The 20,437-nt window shown below is 35.1% G+C and overlaps 3 protein-coding genes across 3 annotated transcripts in view; 1 reads left to right on the top strand and 2 right to left on the bottom strand.

Annotated features, from left to right (window-relative positions):
* LOC102801259 (substance-K receptor-like) overlaps positions 1–16,292 on the bottom strand; it is a 50,851-nt gene extending 34,559 nt beyond the window's left edge. The window contains exon 1 of the mRNA XM_085493707.1: positions 16,146–16,292. Coding sequence (XP_085349833.1) covers positions 16,146–16,292 — 147 coding nt within the window. The remainder of the gene's footprint in view (positions 1–16,145) is intronic.
* Positions 16,293–16,562: 270 nt separating this feature from the next.
* LOC146730303 (uncharacterized) lies at positions 16,563–17,060 on the bottom strand. Its single transcript, XM_085493708.1, has one exon. It carries the CDS (start codon positions 17,058–17,060, stop codon positions 16,563–16,565), a length of 498 nt encoding a protein of 165 aa, XP_085349834.1.
* Positions 17,061–20,105: 3,045 nt separating this feature from the next.
* The window catches only part of LOC102803859 (endosomal/lysosomal proton channel TMEM175-like), a 42,099-nt gene continuing 41,767 nt past the window's right edge, over positions 20,106–20,437 (top strand). The window contains exon 1 of the mRNA XM_085493507.1: positions 20,106–20,417. Coding sequence (XP_085349633.1) covers positions 20,337–20,417 — 81 coding nt within the window. The 5' untranslated portion in view covers positions 20,106–20,336. The remainder of the gene's footprint in view (positions 20,418–20,437) is intronic.

The raw sequence follows: 20,437 nt of genomic DNA on the forward strand, positions 1-20,437 counted from the left end.
ATAATGCGTTTTGATGGCAAAATTATGGATGAAACATATCTACCAACCACTGTGTATGCTCATGAATTTAAATACATTTTTTTAAGATAGGTATAACTAGTGTTGTTATAAGTCTGGATAATACATATAAATGTGAATGGAGAACCCTGATAGTAGCAATTTCAATTATCAGCGCCAAGCAACATATCGGCGAACTAACTCAATCCAATGCAAATACTGGGAATTTAGAGGAGTTATACATTTTAGGAGGTAACTCTTCGCCACTGCGCATGCGTCATGAGATGCATCACATTTTCTGTCTCACAATTCTGTCTCTGTTGAGATATAATTCGATGTAGACTTGTTGAAGGCAATTATAGTTAAGGCATCTACAGAGTTCATTCTGTTGCAATTATTTTTACTTGTAATTAGTAGATACAATACAATAAAACAATATAATATAATAATGATAATAGACGTGTGTGTTGCTTCGTCTTTAAATTTCCCAATGTGCTATACAATTACTTCTAATGAGAACCAAATTAAAATTAGGGTTTAGACGGGTTCTTTGAGAGAAATATGTCTATTCATTTTCCAGAACGTCAGTTTTATATTTTATTTATTTATATTGTAATGCAATTTTTCCTGGGAAAAACATTTTTGAATGGTTGCTCATCTGTTCGTTTAATAATATTTGTGTTGTTTACACTGATTGTGATTTTTTGAGAGAAAAAAGTATTAGAACACTCGCAATAAATCCAGAATTCGCCATGGTTACTTGTCACCGCCCGAGAACATTAACGTTATTGTCAGTAATAGGAGTAAAATTGCCCGGGGAACACAACATATAATTGGACATCAGTGACATTACCTATAATGAGTTCTCGTTTTGGGATAATATACTTTGATATCCTGGTAAAATAGAATGAAAGTCGGCAAGTCGGTAAATGGCACAAAACAACAATAGTTCATTTCTTTTGAATCTGACAGTCATTTAATCAATTCAGTGAAACCTCCGGTTTTAAAATTACATTATCGATGTCGGAAATGAAACTGCCCACAAAAATACTAGTATGTTGGTTGTCGATGAGTTTCCCACTTTGAGCACGTTTATGCTTTAAAAATATAATTATAAATGTGTTAATCGGATCGAAAAATGTGCATATGGTGTATATTATCATTGAATAAATAAAGTTAGCATATTTATTTGAAGGTATTCGATGTAGAGGAATACTATTCTTAATTTACTGCTACTTTTTAAAGTCACTTTTCAGTTATTATGATTACTAGGCGAAATATCGCAAACAACATATGTACATATGTAATGAGAAAACTGAGATAAATAAGTTATCTGTTCCCAGGTGTCCGGGGAATTAAGTATATTCACCCTGTCTGCCATTGGCGTAAAAAGTTAGTAAGCAGTGACTATTTGTCATATCGATTGAAACTCTGATAAACACCGGCGTAATAAGGAAAATCCCCTTAGGGGAAAACTATTACCAATGCGACAAACAATGCCCAGGCGACAGTACGGCTACAGTTTATAAAGTATTCATGTTGTGATTTGTGTACGTGATTCAACTCAGTGCGTTGAGCTCGGCGTACAGTATTAACAGGGATGCCACAATTGAAAAAAAAAACTGCCAGGCAACGCACAGGGAGATTGCACAACTTATCGCAAAGAAAAATCAGCGAATCAGTTCTATCCATAATTTAGATTAGTAAATTGAAATATACAATATATTCAGTAAATAATAAATTTCAAGTTGAATTGTTGGCATATATCACCTATTTGTTATTTATTATTCATAGCGACCATGACAGTTAATCTAAAACTGCCTACAACGTTCCTGGCTCATGCGCGCCCGCTATGCGCAGCGCAGTATACGATCAGTGTTGCAATTAGAAGGCTCAGAAATCGACGACCAATATAAAAAATGCGGTCAGTGGTATGTGGTTTCGACCTTGTGTTCACCTATAGTTTGATAGTCATGCAAATTTAAAATAACTATAATGTTAAAGTAACTATAACGGCGATGAGAAATATGGTCGTCATAGCAATATATTTATTTGTTTCAGATGTAAGTGTTTATGGTTGTGGCAGTTTGAAATGTGACTTGAACTACCAAATGTTAACTAATTCACTTCATATTACACACTAAAAGTGAATTCAAATTGAGATCATTATTCTAACTGCAACGTATTTATATCAAAATCGAGCAAATAAGAGAAGACTGGAATACACGAATACATTTTAAATATATTTGTAAAAAAAACAGTCAGGGTATTACATGTATTAATCTTCCAATTACTGTGGAATAGTTTATTTTCGCTGGAATTAATTTTCGCTGAAAAGGCATTTTGAGCGTTTTGTATGAAATTTATTTTCACTAATTTTTGATGAGTTTAATGTGAAATATATGCAAAAAAAAATATTTTCGCTGGATTTTATTTTCACGGAATCCTCCCATCAGCGAAAATAGGGAAAATAAATTCTAAGCGAAAATAAAGTATTCTACAGTAATAAAAGTTATTTACGTTTACGGGGATATATGATGAGATTTATTTTCTTTAATATAAGCTGTGCGTTAAAATTTACATTATATGATTCAAAACATCCTATTTCTCTAGCGGAAATTAAAAAGTATATATAAATTAACCTCCTCCGAAGATATACAATCATGACCTAAGGATTAATCAATTCAATATTTCAAAAGGGCGACATTAAAGTAATCCATGTTCACTATCGCATGCTGTTAAATTATGAATTTACCTATTTTGTTTAAATAAAATAATGGTATTTTGGAGGAACGGTGTGGCAAACTGTGCGTATTTGATAGTTGATTCACTTCTGTATTTGCGTAAAGCAGAAACAACAAAGAAACAAATTGAGATATATTGACGATGTGCTTTCAATCACGAATCTTAAAATGAATGACTATATTTCAATTATATATCCAGCTGAACGCGCGAGTGAAAAGATTGGAGAATATGTTGATGACGCAGTGTTATAAGCATGCCATCACTTCTGATTACAACTAATAATAATAGTGGGCAGAGAATGTACAACCTCAACACTAATATTACTAATATAATAAACGTTTAAAAGACAACGCTAGCTAACGTCCGGTAAAGGAAATCAGTGACAACAATACTCGCATTTGAACAGGATATATATATACCCATGTATATCTTATTGGCCGAGAGAATAACAACTCATTTAATATTCATGTTAGGTTAAGCACAGTTGTATATTCCACACAACGTGTATATTTATTGCCAACTTGTGTCTCGTGAATGAGACAAGCATATTTCAACCAATTAACCGTTATCTATTTACATTGGGAATTGTATGCGAAATAAATTAAAACAAGTCACGAGTGCTCAACGATGCGCACGATATGCCGTGTATTTTAAACACGAGAAGGTTTTGGAAGGTATAACTCCAGATAACATCTATTTTCCATTCCATTTCTAAAGACTCTCTTCACATTCAATTGATAAGTTCCTAAAAAATGTTATCAAATAATATTATATATAATCTAATAACGCACCTAGGAGTTCACAATAATTAAATGGTGGTGGTCGTCGCGCCTCGTCATGTTCAATATGGGACTCACAGCGACATATACAACGCGTGTAAAATACATTGTTTGTTTTCCTCAAAATTCGAACACTCGTTACGCGACGACCACCGCCCTTTAATTATAGTGATTATAGGGTGGTGGGCACAACGATAAGGTTTTGCGCTCTTGTCTTCGTGTATCACTGAAATAATATATAAACATTTACGTATCTTCCAATCACTTTTTTCAACGCTGTATGAAGATTCTAACCATTTATTAAATGTTACTGTCCTCACACATGTGAGAAGATGTAATTTCTATGAATGTTGCTCATTTTACAGAACAAGGTAAACATTGTGAAAATCGTGAATTGATGCCAAACATAAATTTGTAATTGCAAATATGAAATCGCTTGTGTTACATCATGGTTGTTCTACAGTTGAAATCTCTACCACGTCAAGTGATGATGTAATTGGTTTCATTTTATATGACTCCATACAATGTTTGACATTTAATGTATTGAAAAATCACGATTTAAACAGGTTTTGGGAACGGGAATATTTCATTGTGATCATCTGGACATATAGGTGTCTGTTAACGAGCTTTAAATTTAATCTAGTATCTTAGCTTTTGATGTTAGCAAGTCGTTGATTAGCTGTTGTTGTGTAGTCTTTCATGGATTAATAATATCGGTATTACACTTCTGCAACCTGAACAACAGTTCTGTACATAAGATTTAGTATTATTGGCATTACACTATAGGACTATTCACTCCCTTGAACCATATAGCTCATAGTGTGATTTATCGTTGGTAAAAAGCCATAATAAACTGCGTAAATGATATATATAGATATAATATAGTATAATATATATAGAGTGATAACCACGTAGCTGGAGGTCGACTTGCCTCATCCACAAAACCATTATACGGCGATAAACGACACTACTGATAATTCTCAGACATAAACATACGAAATAATTAATCCTTTAAAATAGGTTGTAACTTTGATATTTTTTCGTATATATGGTTATCTCTCGACTGTTGTTTTCAAATCATAGCACATTTTTCTGTTCCTTCCATCGTGTGCATCTAAACTTTAATCAAAACTTTCAAATACGATGTGTCGTCATTTAATTTTTATTGTGTTATTTGGCGTCGATTCGAACGTAATCATTTACGCTATAAACATTTTTCACTGTGACAAATTCTTGTAGCTTTAACATCTGTTCACTCGCAATCAAGAAGAAATACCTCTAGTAATATGGTTAATGACTGCATACGGTGGATATGTGCGCAATATGACCTTCAATCCAGCTCCCACAAAAGCGTTCTTCATCGACACAATTTAGACGTGTGCCTACCGACACTACAGCCCAATATATAATCAAAATGAATAGAATTCACAAGTACATTGACAATGAGAGAAGTCACTAATTTTTATCAATTTTTTTTCATCTATTTTTCAAAAAGATCTGATTAGGTTAGTGAATTGTGTTAGGAACGGGGCAAACAAAAAAGAAAGGTTTGAAGGAGGTGAATTATCTCGATGTCTTCAGGTGAATCTCACAGATCGATGAAGCCCAATCCCAAACTAGGTCTGAACAAGAATGAGTGTTTGTGGAGAATGTAGTGTGAATTACACGCGAATTCCTGAATGATTTATGGTGAATATTGTGTCAGAATACAAGTGAATGCGTATATAATATAATGCAAGGCAATAGTATATACCCAGTTAAAGTTTATTCTGTCTTTTTTAATTCGATACAAAAAGAGGATGGCAAGATGCAAAAAACTTTAATGTACTCCGATGAATGCCTGAGATCGATGAAGGGTAGTGTGGATTCTGCTAATCCAACCCGGGTCTTATAGATGCACACACTTTCTACTATATGCATATTAAGAATAGAGATAGCTTATTATGTATTGTATATTATGTTGCCTGTGTGGCGCAACACAACGACCGCCGCCCTATTATTTTCTTTATTATACAAAACATTCACCAGTGTCACTAGTTCCCAGTAAGCATACATTCTGTCATAAGTCGTTAAATAACATATATTACATCCAAACTATATTGTGAATAATTGTTTGTGTACGTCTATGGGTGAGGGCCATAACAAAGCTGCCATATATATGGGAGGGACAATAACATTGATGCCTTATATATGGGAGAGGGCATTAACATAGCTGCCATATGTATTGGGACAATAACATAGCTGTCATATATATGAGAGAGGGCAATAACATAGCTGCCATACATATGTGAGAGGGCAATAACAGCTGCCATATAAATGAGAGAGGACAATGATATAACTGTCATATATATGAGAGAGGCCAATAACATAGCTGTCATATAAATGAGAGAGGGCAATAACATAGCTCTCATACATATGTGAGAGGGCAATAACAGCTTCCATATAAATGAGAGAGGGCAATGACATAACTGTCATATATATGAGAGAGGCCAATAACATACCTGCCATATATATTGGAGGGCCATAACAAAGCTGCCATATATATTGGGACAATAACATAGCTGTCATATATATGAGAGAGGGCAATAACATAGCTGCCATACATATGTGAGAGGGCAATAACAGCTGCCATATAAATGAGAGAGGACAATGATATAACTGTCATATATATGAGAGAGGCCAATAACATAGCTGTCATATAAATGAGAGAGGGCAATAACATAGCTCTCATACATATGTGAGAGGGCAATAACAGCTTCCATATAAATGAGAGAGGGCAATGACATAACTGTCATATATATGAGAGAGGCCAATAACATATCTGCCATATATATTGGAGGGCCATAACATATCTGCCATATATATTGGAGGGCCATAACAAAGCTGCCATATATATGGTAGGGGCAATAACATAGCTGCCATATATACAGGAGGGGCAATATAACGTAGCTGCCATTTATAAGAGAGAGAGCAATACCATAGCTGCCATATATATGAGAGAGGGCAATAACATAGCTGCCATATATATGAGAGAGGCCAATAACATAAGCTCTCATATAAATGAGAGATGGCAATAACATAGCTGTCATACATATGTGAGAGGGCAATAACATAGTTGCCATATATATGGTAGGGGCAATAACATAGCTGCCATATATACAGGAGGGGCAATATAACGTAGCTGCCATATATAAGAGAGAGAGAGTAATAACATAGCTGCCATATATATTGGAGAGAACAATAACATAGAAGCTATGTATATGAGAAAGGGCAATAACATAGCTTCCCTATATATGGAAGAGGGCAATAACATAGCTGTCATATATATGGGACAGGGCAATAACATAGCTTCCATATATATGGGAGAGGCAATAACATAGTTGCTATATATATGGGAGAGGGCAATAACAGCTGACATATATATATGAGAGATAATAATGACATAACTGTCATATATATGAGAGAGGCCAATAGCATAAGCTTTCATATAAATGAGAGATGGCAATAACAAAGCTGTCATACATATGTGAGAGGGCAATAACATAGTTGCCATATATATGGTAGGGGCAATAACATAGCTGTCATATATACAGGAGGGGCAATATAACGTAGCTGCCATATATAAGAGAGAGAGAGCAATAACATAGCTGCCATATATATGAGAGAGGGCAACAACATAGCTGCCATATATATGAGAGAGACAATACCATAGCTGCGATATATATGGGAGAGGGCAATAACATAGCTGCCATATTAATAGGAGAGGACAATAACATAGCTGCCATATATATGGGAGGGGCAATAACAGAGCTGCCATATATACAAGAGGGGCAATATAACGTAGCTGCCATATATAAGAGAGAGAGAGAGTAATAACATAGCTGCCATATATATGAGAGAGGGCAATAACATAGCTGCCATATTAATAGGAGAGGACAATAACATAGAAGATATGTATATGAGAAAGGGCAATATCAAAGCTTCCCTATATATGGAAGAGGGCAATAACATAGCTGCCATATATATTGGAGAGGACAATAACATAGCAGCTATGTATATGAGAAAGGGCAATAACATAGCTTCCATATATATGGGAGAGGGCAATAACATAGCTGTCATATATATGGGACAGGGCAATAACATAGCTTCCATATGTATGGGAGAGGGCAATAACATAGCTACCATATATATGAGAGAGGGTAAAAACATAGCTGTCATATATATGGGAGAGAGCAATAACATAGCTTCCAAATATATGGAAAGCAAAATAACATAGCTGTCATATATATGGAAGAGGGCAATAACATAGCAGCTATGTATATGACAAAGGGCAATAACATAGCTTCCATATATATGGGAGAGGGCAATAACATAGCTGCCATATATATGAGCGAGGGCAATATCATAGCTGCCATATATATGGGAGAGACAATAACATAGCTGCCATATATATGGAAGAGAGCAATAACATAGCTTCCATATATATGGGAGAGGGCAATAACATAGCTGTCATATATATGGGACAGGGCAATAACATAGCTTCCATATGTATGGGAGAGGGCAATAACATAGCTGCCATATATATGAGAGAGGGTAAAAACATAGCTGTTATATATATATGGGACAGGGCAATAACATAGCTTCCAAATATATGGGAAGCAAAATAGCATAGCTGTCATATATATGGAAGAGGGCATAAACATAGTAGCTATATATATGAGAAAATGCCAGATCATAGCTTCCATATATAGTGAAGAGGGCAATAACATAGCTGTCATATATATGGGACAGTGCAATAACATAATTGCTATATATATGAGAGAGGGCAATAACATAGCTGTCATATATGTGAGAGAGGGCAATAACATAGCTGTAATATATATGGGAGAGGGTAATAACATAACTGTCATATATATGAGGGCAATAACATAGCATCCATATATATGGGAGGAACAATAACATGGCTGTCATATATATGGGGGAGGGCAATAACAGCTGCCATATATATGGGAGAGGATAATAACAGCAGCTATGTATATGATATAGCTTCCATATATATGGGAGAGGGCAATAACATAGCTGTCATATATATGGGACGGGCAATAACATAGCTTCCATATATATGGGAGGGACAATAACATAGTTGCTATATATATGGGAGAGGGCAATAACATATATGTCATATATATGAGAGGGGGCAATATCATAGCTGTCATATATATGTGAGAGGGCAATAACAGCTGCCATATATATGAGAGAGGACAATGACATAACTGTCATATATATGAGAGAGGCCAATAACATAGCTGCCATATATATGAGAGAAAGCAATAACATAGCTGCCATATATGTTGGGAGACAATAACATTGCTGCCATATATATGAAAGGGGCATTAATATAGCTGTCATATATATACGGAAGGGCAATAACATAGCTGCCATATATATGGGAGAGGGCAATAACAGCTGCCATATATATGAGAGAGGGCAATAACATAGCTGCCATAAATATGGGAGGGGGCAATAACATTGCTGCCATATATATGGAAGGGGCATTAACATAGTTGTCATATATATGGAAGGGACAATAACATAGCTGCCATATATATGGGAGAGGGCAATAACAGCTGCCATATATATGAGAGAGGGCAATAACATAGCTGTCATAAATATGGGAGAGGGCAATAACATAGTTGTCATATATATGGAAGGGACAATAACATAGCTGCCGTATATATGGGAGAGGGCAATAACAGCTGTCATATATATGAGAGAGGGCAATAACATAGCTGCCATAAATAAGGGAGGGGGCAATAACATAGCTGTCATACATATGGAAGGGGCATTAACATAGTTGTCATATATATGGAAAGGACAATAACATAGCCGCCATATATATGGGAGAGGCAATAATATAGCTGCCATATATATGGAAGGGGCATTAACATAGTTGTCATATATATGGAAGGGACAATAACATAGCTGCCGTATATATATATATATATATATATATAGACGATAGTAGTTTCCAAATGTTGAATAATACATTTTAAAACATGACAACAGGCGCAATGAATTCCTTTTTATAGTTGTTGTGAGATAACAATTATGATTTAGCTGACATGATATTATTATTATTATGTACACTCACTGCTGTAGTGTATTATTCACTTGTGTGTTTTAAATTAAGATGTATATGTGGATGAAGTTGTAATAACTCAATATTGGTAACATTTCATGTTAATCTGGACACGTGATCGTTTATTTTAGTATTGTTGTTAATTAATAATTATTTTCATCAACTCACCATAATTGATGTTATTAATCGAATCACATATTATGACATATTATGACGATATGTTGATGAGGTGAGCATTACACCACATAAGTTACGCCCTCCAGTGGCGAAGTACTTCAGGGGCATAAATGGCTGTAGGAAACGCCGCTCACAGAGTCGATATTGTGGTCGTCAGTCAAAATAGAAACTGTTGAGTTGCTGTTTTCCCAATGACGAACGACTACACAAGTAAACAGACGTCGAATGAGAGTGTGCTCTTGGCAGTCAGTATGGAGTACGTTCTACGTTACTTGTTCGTGCCTCACTTTTTATTTTTGTCATTATACGTTCTCACATATACAGATTACATTTTAAATTAAGTAATTATTTAATGCAATATAGAAGAAATACACAAACTGGAACTTACATAACAAACTAATCTCTCATATAAATTAAGGAATTTGACCAAGCTGCAAAACACAACAAAATGAATGCATAGATCTTGTATACCTACCTGGAGGTAAAGAAGAAAATGTGGTAATAAGTTCCTAACTTGTAACCTGTATCAATGAACTGCTCGGAAGAACAACTTTTAAAATTACACTACATGAGAACACGAACACAAGTTCGTATTTCATCCTGGTTCTACATCGAGCTCTCAAAACCCGCTACAGATATTGTTAACGGTCGGCAAATAGTCGACAGTTAAGCACTGACAAGTGTGTGTTGCTACAAGACATATCACGCGGGATCGTCTATGTATATATAAAACTATAATGAACACTATAACATTCTTCGTAGTTAGCGACTATTTACTTTTTTTAGGCAATGTAACATTTCCTAACATAATAAACTGACACAATCCTGATTTGTTATAATATCTTACGATTAGATGTCGTCATCGTAGTTATCTGGCGGCAGTGATATCGACGTATTCAAAAATACAATCCCTTAATGATGCAAGTTATTCTTATTTCTTATAGCAGTATTTACAGATAATCGCAGATCGTATTTGAATTCCAATTATCTTTTATGCAAGCACGATGCAATATATGGATATAAATGTGTTGCATTTACCTGTAGGTGGCTTTTAATAGCTCCACCAATTTAATTTATGCGAATACATAAACCAAATTTGCACTAAAGTACTATTGTACTCGGCCAGTAGTGCAGGCATACAGCAAATGCTGTGTCTGCTTAGTGATTACTTAATTTTTAATTCACACTTTGAAAATATATGGAACATTCTTCCCTGAATGAGATAAAAACATAAACATATGTTGCTTTTCTAGATACACATGAAATATTACAAGTGGATATCATTTCTTGACTTTTTTACAGATTTAATTAGGAGTGTACTGGAAGTTTATATCTCTTAAACAAGCATACTAACACCGTATGAAAGCTCAAGTTTAAAGTGGGGGTCGTCACCTGCGCATGCGCGGGTATTGGGTCCCAAGCGACGATAACAACACATGCTAAAAACGCAATGACTCATGGATAGACGCTTGTTTGTAAACATTGACGCACTATGGCCATCTAACGCATGCGCAGACGACTCCCCCACTTTAATTTTTGTACAAATGTATTTATGCAGAATATTTATTGAGGTAGCGAAATTGATTTTTCAAAAAATGATAAAACGGATACTTTAGACCTTGATACATCATCCCAGGTTTACAAAAGATCGAAATTACGTTAACGTTGCTTAAATTAGTGTTTTAAAACGCTAGCAGAAATGACTACAACTGCCGTTTCGTGGATATTTGGTTAATTTTTATCTTTGGAACGGTTTAAATGATAACATCTTATCTGTATACCCTGTTGTTGACAATTGATTGTACTTCATTGTTTAATTTGGTCGTCCTTTGGATTGTTGCCATGACAATTAAAAAGGCCAGCTTAAATTCGTATCCTACGGTTACTTTCTCGTTCCCTGTCCACGACCCCAACATTTTATAATGCAGATATCGATCAGGGAAGACATCTTACAAAATCGCAAAGTTGAAATGCAACTTTATTGCACAGTTCAATTAAATAATATTACATCTTTGGATTAAGGTCACATACATCTTTCAAAACTCATATGACACTATTTCTAAGTAAAACCCTGCGATACTAATAACTATTGGATCCAAAGAAGGATTCCGAGGTTTTGGCGGGAAATATCAAATTTAAGAACTTTATCGGGGTAAGGTTTTACAAAAAGCACATACAGAGCAACGCGTATATTACGCCCATAGCAACGCGTATATTACGCCCATGGCAACGCGTATATTACGCCCATGGCAACGTGTACGTTCGTATTATCCTTTATCACAGACTGTTTATAAAACTGTTCGCAATCAAAAAATCTGTGTCAACCAATTTCAATCTAATTTATGTTCATTAAAAATAATTTCGCTGAGAAATTCGGCCATCTTTGCGCATGCGCATACAAGAAACGCGGACGATTTTTGTAAATGACTCCACATAGTTTTACTCGCTTCGGGTTTCTTCCATAAAATTCGTTGAAATAAAGAATATCTGCCACTCTGCAAGCGGATTATTGATACCTTATCTCTGACATGTTATGACTCGTCCATGTTAAAACTGTCTATATATATCTTAAACTTCATAACTCATGCAATTCCTTTGTATTGTATGGATTAATTAATTAATTACTCGATTAACAAAATGTGACATTTATAAGTGACCCTATGTGAGCAATATGCGAAAACGGGTAACGTAAAAAGCAGCGTGCCAGACCTGCCAATGCCACACTTTATAACAACAAACAAAAATGTCTCACAATGTCTTAGGGCAGATCAACATCAATATCGCATAATGATTTCATAAAATAATCAATGACATAAAAAATCGATCACTGTATTTGTCCAAGCCAATGACGTCGGTATGTTTTCTTGTGTTCTTGTCAAACCTTTAGGTGAATCCCCGTAAATCAAGAAACACATAATGTTATAAAAGCGAATACATCTTTCAAATATCTATAAATCGCTTGTGTGACGTCACAATGACGTAGATGAATGTAAGTAGTGTCGTTGAAATAGACAACTTTGTTAACTCGTGTAAACGTTCGATATTTGAAATATAGCAAGTCACTGTTTATTTTGACTGACGATCACAATATCGACACTGTGTACAGCGCCCCCATACGCCCTTTTACGCAACAGAGTCGCTTCGCCACAGAGGGCGCAACTTATATGGTATATTGCTCACATTCATCAACAGGCAGTCACAATATGATATGATAATTACGTTTTTTGAGTTGGTAAAAAAATGACAATTCCAAATGTCAACAACACTAAGATGAAGGGAAGTGTGCGTTTCACATATCATATGTCTAGATTAAAAGAAAATGTCATCAATGTTGAGAAATTCAAGTTCACACATGCTTAAAGGACGGCAGTGGTCGTGCCGCGTTTTGTTCGATATGGGACTCATGGCGACGTATACAACGCGTGTAAAATACATTGTTTATTTACATAAAATTCGAACACGCGCTGCGCGACGACCACCGCGCTTTAATCTTCGAAAATGAATGCACTACTGTGGTTTGTAACCATGTGTAATCCTTATCCCACAGATTATAATAGTTTACAAAAACACAGAACGAATTCATTGCGCCTGTTTGTCACGTTTTTTCGACATGAATTGAACTAATTCAGTATAATATGATACTGACCAAACTTCAAATAGACGGCAAAATATTGAAAAAATATTTATAATAATGAAATCATTTAGCTCTAACAGGATAGATAACAAATTCGCACATTCAATCCCGGTAGTCACTCTCCAGATGCTCATATTTAACGAAATCGATATATGATTCTTAAAATGTTTGTCGCCACGCACATATATATGGCAGCTGTTATTGCCCTCCCCCATATATATGACAGCCATGTTATTGTTCCTCCCATCAATCACTCGTAAGATCCCCGTAATCGAAACAACGAATACAAATACAACATTAGTAAATACTACATACCAAATGGGTCTGCATATTTGCATATTTCTGATTTGAAAGAAACACTTCTGCTATTCCCTTCCAATCGTGCTAGGATTCTTCTTAAAGGGCGGTAGTCGTCGTGCCACGCATGCGTGAGATATATATGGGTCTTCATATAGACAAAGATGGTGACTTTGACTGTTGCGCAGATCAACGAGTACAAACTGAGACGTTACTGTGACCAAGCCTTAATTTGGGTATGTTTTAGGTGATTGGAAGGTGTCGAAAGTGCCACTGACGGTAATTAATGTAAGTCGCACTCAGGTCAAAACTCGTACTTGTTATTTCCATTAGTGGAAGAGCGCATTTGATCGTGGGTCAATCAATATTTATCAGTGCAAATGTCGCACACCCGCAGCGCGACGATCACCGCCCTTCAAATTTATCAGTGACAAAATGTGTTATTGCATTTTCTGAATGGGAAAAACAAAAAAACAGGCGTGATTGAACAATCAAGTGTGTGTCCTTGATAACATCCAATGTGCCGTCAATTATAGAAATTGGTACTTGAGTCACATGACCACATGCGCGTCGGTTGGAATCCCACACTCATATCTTATTATAACAAGACATTTTTTTTTTTTTTGAGAAACGAAAATTCATATACCGGTATTACAATGTAGTACATCCTTAGTGTATCTTATAATAATGAACTTTTTTTATATATTTCAATATTTTGAACTATCCCCAAATTAACCACTGTTTGTTCGTTTTAAGTTAGAAGCCTACTTATCATCTTCACCATTGGTCATAAATCGCATGACAATGTTCATTAGTTTATTATGTAAAATCATGGAGCTATGTCACATGGTACCATGAAATAGCATTCTGTTGTGGGTTATAGTGACGTATTTTAAGAAACGTGTCCTAATATTTTTCAAAAATCGCTATTTTTACAACAATCCCATTCCATAAATTGCATTTTTCGGCACTTTTCAAAACAGGAAGACAAAAAGTACGCATGTGCGACATTTGTGTTGATGAACAATCCAATGCGCTCTTCTAATGAAAATCAGAGGTATGAGATTTGAGATTTGTATAATATTTGTTTAAAATATTATTGAAATTGACCTAAATTTTAAAATGTTTTGTCTGTTTTCATATACTTTTATTTATTTATTTTTATTTTTTTATGATATTTATTTACATTTCTGTATATAACATACATGGACAAACAAAATATGTACATTACATTACAGAAGGCGTAATCTCAAGATATGATTTCAAAAGAAACTGTGTGTGGTAAGATCTAGCTAGATCATGATAGAAAATTAATACATAAATAAATAATTTTAATTTCAATTTTAATAAGCCTGAGTTAGTCTATCCTGTATGATTGACCACTTTTTGTTATGTACCTCGAGTTTACTATTCTTCGTTGCAATATATTCCTCAATCTCTTTTACATCTTTGACCATGGTTATGTAAATATTAAAATTTGGATTGATTAGTTGCAGTTTGCATTTATACAAGTGTATTTTACCAAGAATGAGAAGATGATTTGTGAGTTGGGACAATTTCGTTGAACCAAGTATTATATCCAGAACACTCGGAAAACCATCTGTTGGAATGCATTCTGGGAACCACCTCGAGAATGTTGTCCAGAAATTACGGGAGAAGATACAATGGTAAAATAAATGATACATTGTTTCATTTTCAGCTTTACAAAAACTACATAAAGGGTTGTCAACCAGTGGAGAATTAAATTTAAAGAGATCTGAATTAAAGTACAATATATTGTGTATAATTTTAAATTGAAACTCTCGTGATTTAGTGTCTATCGTGACATAAAATGGTAAAATATACAACTTTCTCAAACTCGAAAATGGAATATCAAAATCATTCATAAATTTGTTAGCACTTGTCGGCCTTTGGTATTTTGATTTTCCCAATTGTCGTTTAATTGTATATTTAGAAACAACACTGATTGGAACAAACTTTTTGTCAATATAAATACATGGTGAATGTTTCCTATTGGCTGTACGTGTATGATTGTACTTCAGCCAGGGGGGATAGAATGAATAATTCCCAGGACTCGAAAGTAATCAACACTTGATAAATTATAAGCTTCCCGAAATACAGCTGCTGTTGTTATCGTGCCGTTGGTAAAAAGATCGTTGATATATGTGATGTCACCATTGCTAATATTAGAATAATATACTGACTTATTTCCAATCAATATGTTACGATTGTTAACAAATTATAAATCTAGATGGATTATTTCCAGTCATGTGTAGAAGTTTGCTCCATGCCGTAAGAGCTTCTTTGTGAAAATTAGATAAATTTATAGGAAGAGATTCGATGCTAAAGTCACAGTTGAATAGAATGAGCCGCCTACTGATTGTAGTCTATGTATGAAGAAATCTTTCCATGGATGATGGAATTTGGGGTCCAAATATTTCTTAATTGTTTGGATTCGAAATGAATCCTTCAAGACAAATACGTCTGGGATGTTAAGACCTCCATCCTTTATATCCGACAGCATCGTGCTCCTTGCGATTTTATCTTTTCCGCCCCATAAAAAATTAAAACAAAGTGTGTTCACTTGAGAAAGAATTGTATCAGGTGTGTTGGTCATGCGCATAAGATATATTACTTTGGAGATTGCTAGTGATTTAATAATTTGAGATTTTCCAATGAGAGTAAGATTTCTTTGTTTCCAGAATTTAAAAGTGCATGCCAAATGTTCCAATGGTTTTGCATAATTTAATCTTGTTGCCAATGATGTATTATAAGAAAAGTATACCCCAACGATTTAATTGGCTCTCTGGGCCACTTCAATCCAAATCCAATCCACTTCAATCCAGCGACCCAACCACATGCATTCTGTTTTTCCCCAGTTTGTTTTTAGTCCAGAGAGCCTTTCAAAGTCGTTCAGTAAAGTTAACACTTTGGACGCGGAATCCATATTACGCAAGAAACACGTAATATCGTCGGCGAACGCAACCCCTTTCACATCTATATCTTTATCTAACCGTATTTCTTCAACATCTGGTTCTGACCTTATCGACAAAAGAAATATTTCAAGTGCAAGTATAAATAGTGCCGGTGAAAGGAGATCCCCCTGTCTGACGCCTCGTTCGATTGTAAAGTACCCTGTTGTAAGTCCATTGTTTATAACTGTACATTCAATGTTACAATATAAAGCACCAAACCACCTTATTAAAGACGGTCCAAAATTGTACATTTTAAGGCAGTGTAGAATGTAATCCCACTCCAGAGAATCGAAGGCTTTTTCGAAATCTATCGCCATCAAAATTCCTGATTCCCTTTTTGTCTAAAAATGTTATTATACTTTGGCGTTGAGACGCTGAAAGAGTTCCATTGGCATATGCATAATTCAATTCTTTAACAAGCGTGTTACCCAGGGACTGCCAAACATAAAGATAAAATTCGGACGGTAAACCGTCATTCCCAGGCGTTTTACAGCGCGGCATTGTGACTAGAGCCTGGTATGCCTCATCAACTGTAATCAGACCTTCACACAACTCTTGCTCAGCCTGTGAGAGTTTGGGTATTGTCTGGTTGGAAAATAAATCACAGTTTTCGAAATTAACATAGCGCGATTTATGCTTAGACTTGTACAACGCCTCGTAAAATTGTCTTATTTCACACAGAATTGTAGAGGGAGTTTCGTGAACAGTATTGTCAGGACCAACTATTCTCTGTATGTGAGATTTTTGATAATTACGTTTCTCTAGCCCTAGGAAGTACTTAGTACTTTTTTCTCCACTTTCGGTTCACTGGGACCGAGAGCGGATAATTGCTCCCCGTGTAATATAATCATTACAAGAGTCAAGTTCATTTTTAACCTGGGTATATTGTTCAAAGTTTTCATTTGAAGGGTCAGATGAACACAATAGATCTAACTCTTCAAATTTATTTTCGAGTGAGATTCGTTTATCCTTTCGTTGTCTGGCCCTAGTTTTACTAAAATTTACAGTGAATTTGCGAATTTTGTATTTTAAATAATCCCAAGATAGAGTTGGAGTAGAATAATTATTAATTTCAGATAACCAATCGTGTAATAATTTTTGCATCTCATTTACATAATTGATATCATCCAGTAGACTGATATTAAACTTCCAAAACGACGGTCCATGAATTGAATCTTGTGATGATAACTTGATAAATACACATGAATGGTCACTGAAAGAAACTGGTACAATGTCCACCATACTAACAATATGTTGCATATGGGCAGAAATAAGAAAATAATCCAATCGACTTTGAACAGGTGTCGAGACACCCCTTCGCCAAGTAAAACGTTGACCTGTAGGATTGCGTATTCTCCAAATGTCAACTAAATCATACTTTTCTATAAAATTACTAAAACTAGCATTGGAACGGTTCCAGGCGCGAGGATTACCTCCGTGGCGATCCAAGGCAATGTCTGGGGTATAGTTAAAATCTCCACCACAGATAATCTGTGTGTCCACGTCTTAGCTGTAGTTTTGAACAGTGGTGTTTATGTAATCTAAAAACTGGTAATGAGAGTTTTGGTCGTTTGGGGCGTAAATGTTTAATAAAATGAACATTTTATTAACTATTAACATGCGGATTAAAACAAAACGCCCACTCGGGTCAGAAACAACATCTGTAATATCATATTTGAAATTGTGAATAATAGTAAGTACACCCTTACTGCTACTAGTACCATGGGAATAAACACAGTGACCATTTGTTTGACTAGACCATTGCCTTGGATCTCCAGCCGTGCTATGGGTTTCCTGAAGAAACACAATATTAGCATTTTTACTTTTAATCCAGTTAAATATTTTTGCTCTTTTAGAATAACTTCTCAGGCCATTTACATTAAGTGTCAATATTCTCAACTCAGTCGCCATAATTAAATTGTCTAAATTGACTACATGTAAATGTACCTTGAGATGTGGCCCAAATAACATAAAAACACACGAAAGCACGCATACACAACACAGGAAAACATTCAAAAACGTAGCAGTAACAAATACACCCAATTGCAAACTGCATGATGTAAGAGAGCAGTGAAACAATCAACACTGCTCCGAAAGACCCATTTCAAAAATATATCAATATACATAATAAATCGAAAGGAAGTAGACCAATTATTCATAGTCATCATCAACAAAATGAAACACCCCCCCTGAAAATTAGAAAAAAAAATGAGGTAATCTGTATCGAGTGACAAACATCTTGGTTGTAGTTAATCACAAAGGTTCAAAATACAGGTTAAATACCAGCGTGGCTAATTACCATCATTAAACATGCAACAGGTGTGTATTCCACACAATGTATCCTAATTAGCACATGAATATAGCAATGTTCATCTACAAATCACACAAAACATGGAATAAAGCTAAATTAAACAAATTATATCAATATATAAATGATTTACCCTCTATAAAGTGTTCCTTTTATTTATTTAGTTATTGACTCTCACACAATCTCCGGAGGGCAAGGAAATGGTCACAAGGTACAACTAAAGGTATGCTAAATAACAAAATACAATCACTATTAAAATTACTAAATTATACAAAATCACTAAATTACTAAATAATGTAAACATGTCTTTTTAGTTAGCATTTCATTTCAGCTAATTTAGCTAAACTGTAATTTCGCTAATTCAGGATGTCGCTAATTTAGAATAATTTAAGATTTTGTTAATTCATGTATCGAGTCAAATTCGCTAAAATGGCATGTAGCTATTCCAATGTGTTTAACAGTAATGAAAGATAACTAAAATAATGAAAAATAGATACAATTTGACAGTGAAAAGGAGTAAAAGTTAATATTACCTATAGCAGGCATTAAAATGTCAAGTAAGATCCTGCTCCCTGACTTCAAAACTTTTACTTATGAACTTGTGCTACTGGTATAATAATATTTCCATTCTGTAAAAATTCTATGATTTTTTTCTCTGCAGGTTTAATTTCAAATGCTGAGATCATATCATTTACTTATGAACTGTGCTACTGGTATAATAATGTTTTCATTGTGTAACAATTCCATTTTTTTTTCTTTGCAGGTTTATTTTCAAATGCTGGGATCATATCCTTAGCTTTATTGAAAAAGATTGGTACGTAGTTTGTCTATCGGATAGCTATCCATATGACTCCGCTTTACTCCGCTGTCAGGCTAAGACAGCTAATAGTCCCGGACTCCATCTGAATTTTAATAACCAGGTTGCCACAATATGATAGTCTACCTTTTATAAACTATTCATTGTAGGTAGGCCTTTAAAACGAATGCAACTTCCAAAAAGCGCCCTCGCGCAGCTTCACTTAACGACCTTCCGTGACCCCGTTTGTTTATCTCGAATGGGCGGCGGTATTAGTTCATGTTTTGGCAATTTCTTCAATTCGATGTGTTATCGGCGAATAATATCAATTGACTTGCACCCTCCAGGCTGTATATTCTCTCCGGTGATAACCTTTAGCTTCTGGGGAGTTACGGAGTGTTTCGACATAGACAAAAGTGAAACACCGCGTCGATAAATGTTTGTTTGACCGTTTCAACTTGTGTGTACAACACAGTGGAGATCATTAACATGGCGGTGGCAAGACCACAAAGCTCGGAACGTTTACAGGCATACAGTGACGCCGTTTACGCGATCGTGGTTACTATCATGGTAAGTTGAAATATAACTGT

The sequence above is a fragment of the Saccoglossus kowalevskii genome, chromosome 19 (assembly GCF_978046115.1).
Source record: "Saccoglossus kowalevskii chromosome 19, keSacKowa6.1, whole genome shotgun sequence".
NCBI lineage: Eukaryota > Metazoa > Hemichordata > Enteropneusta > Harrimaniidae > Saccoglossus > Saccoglossus kowalevskii.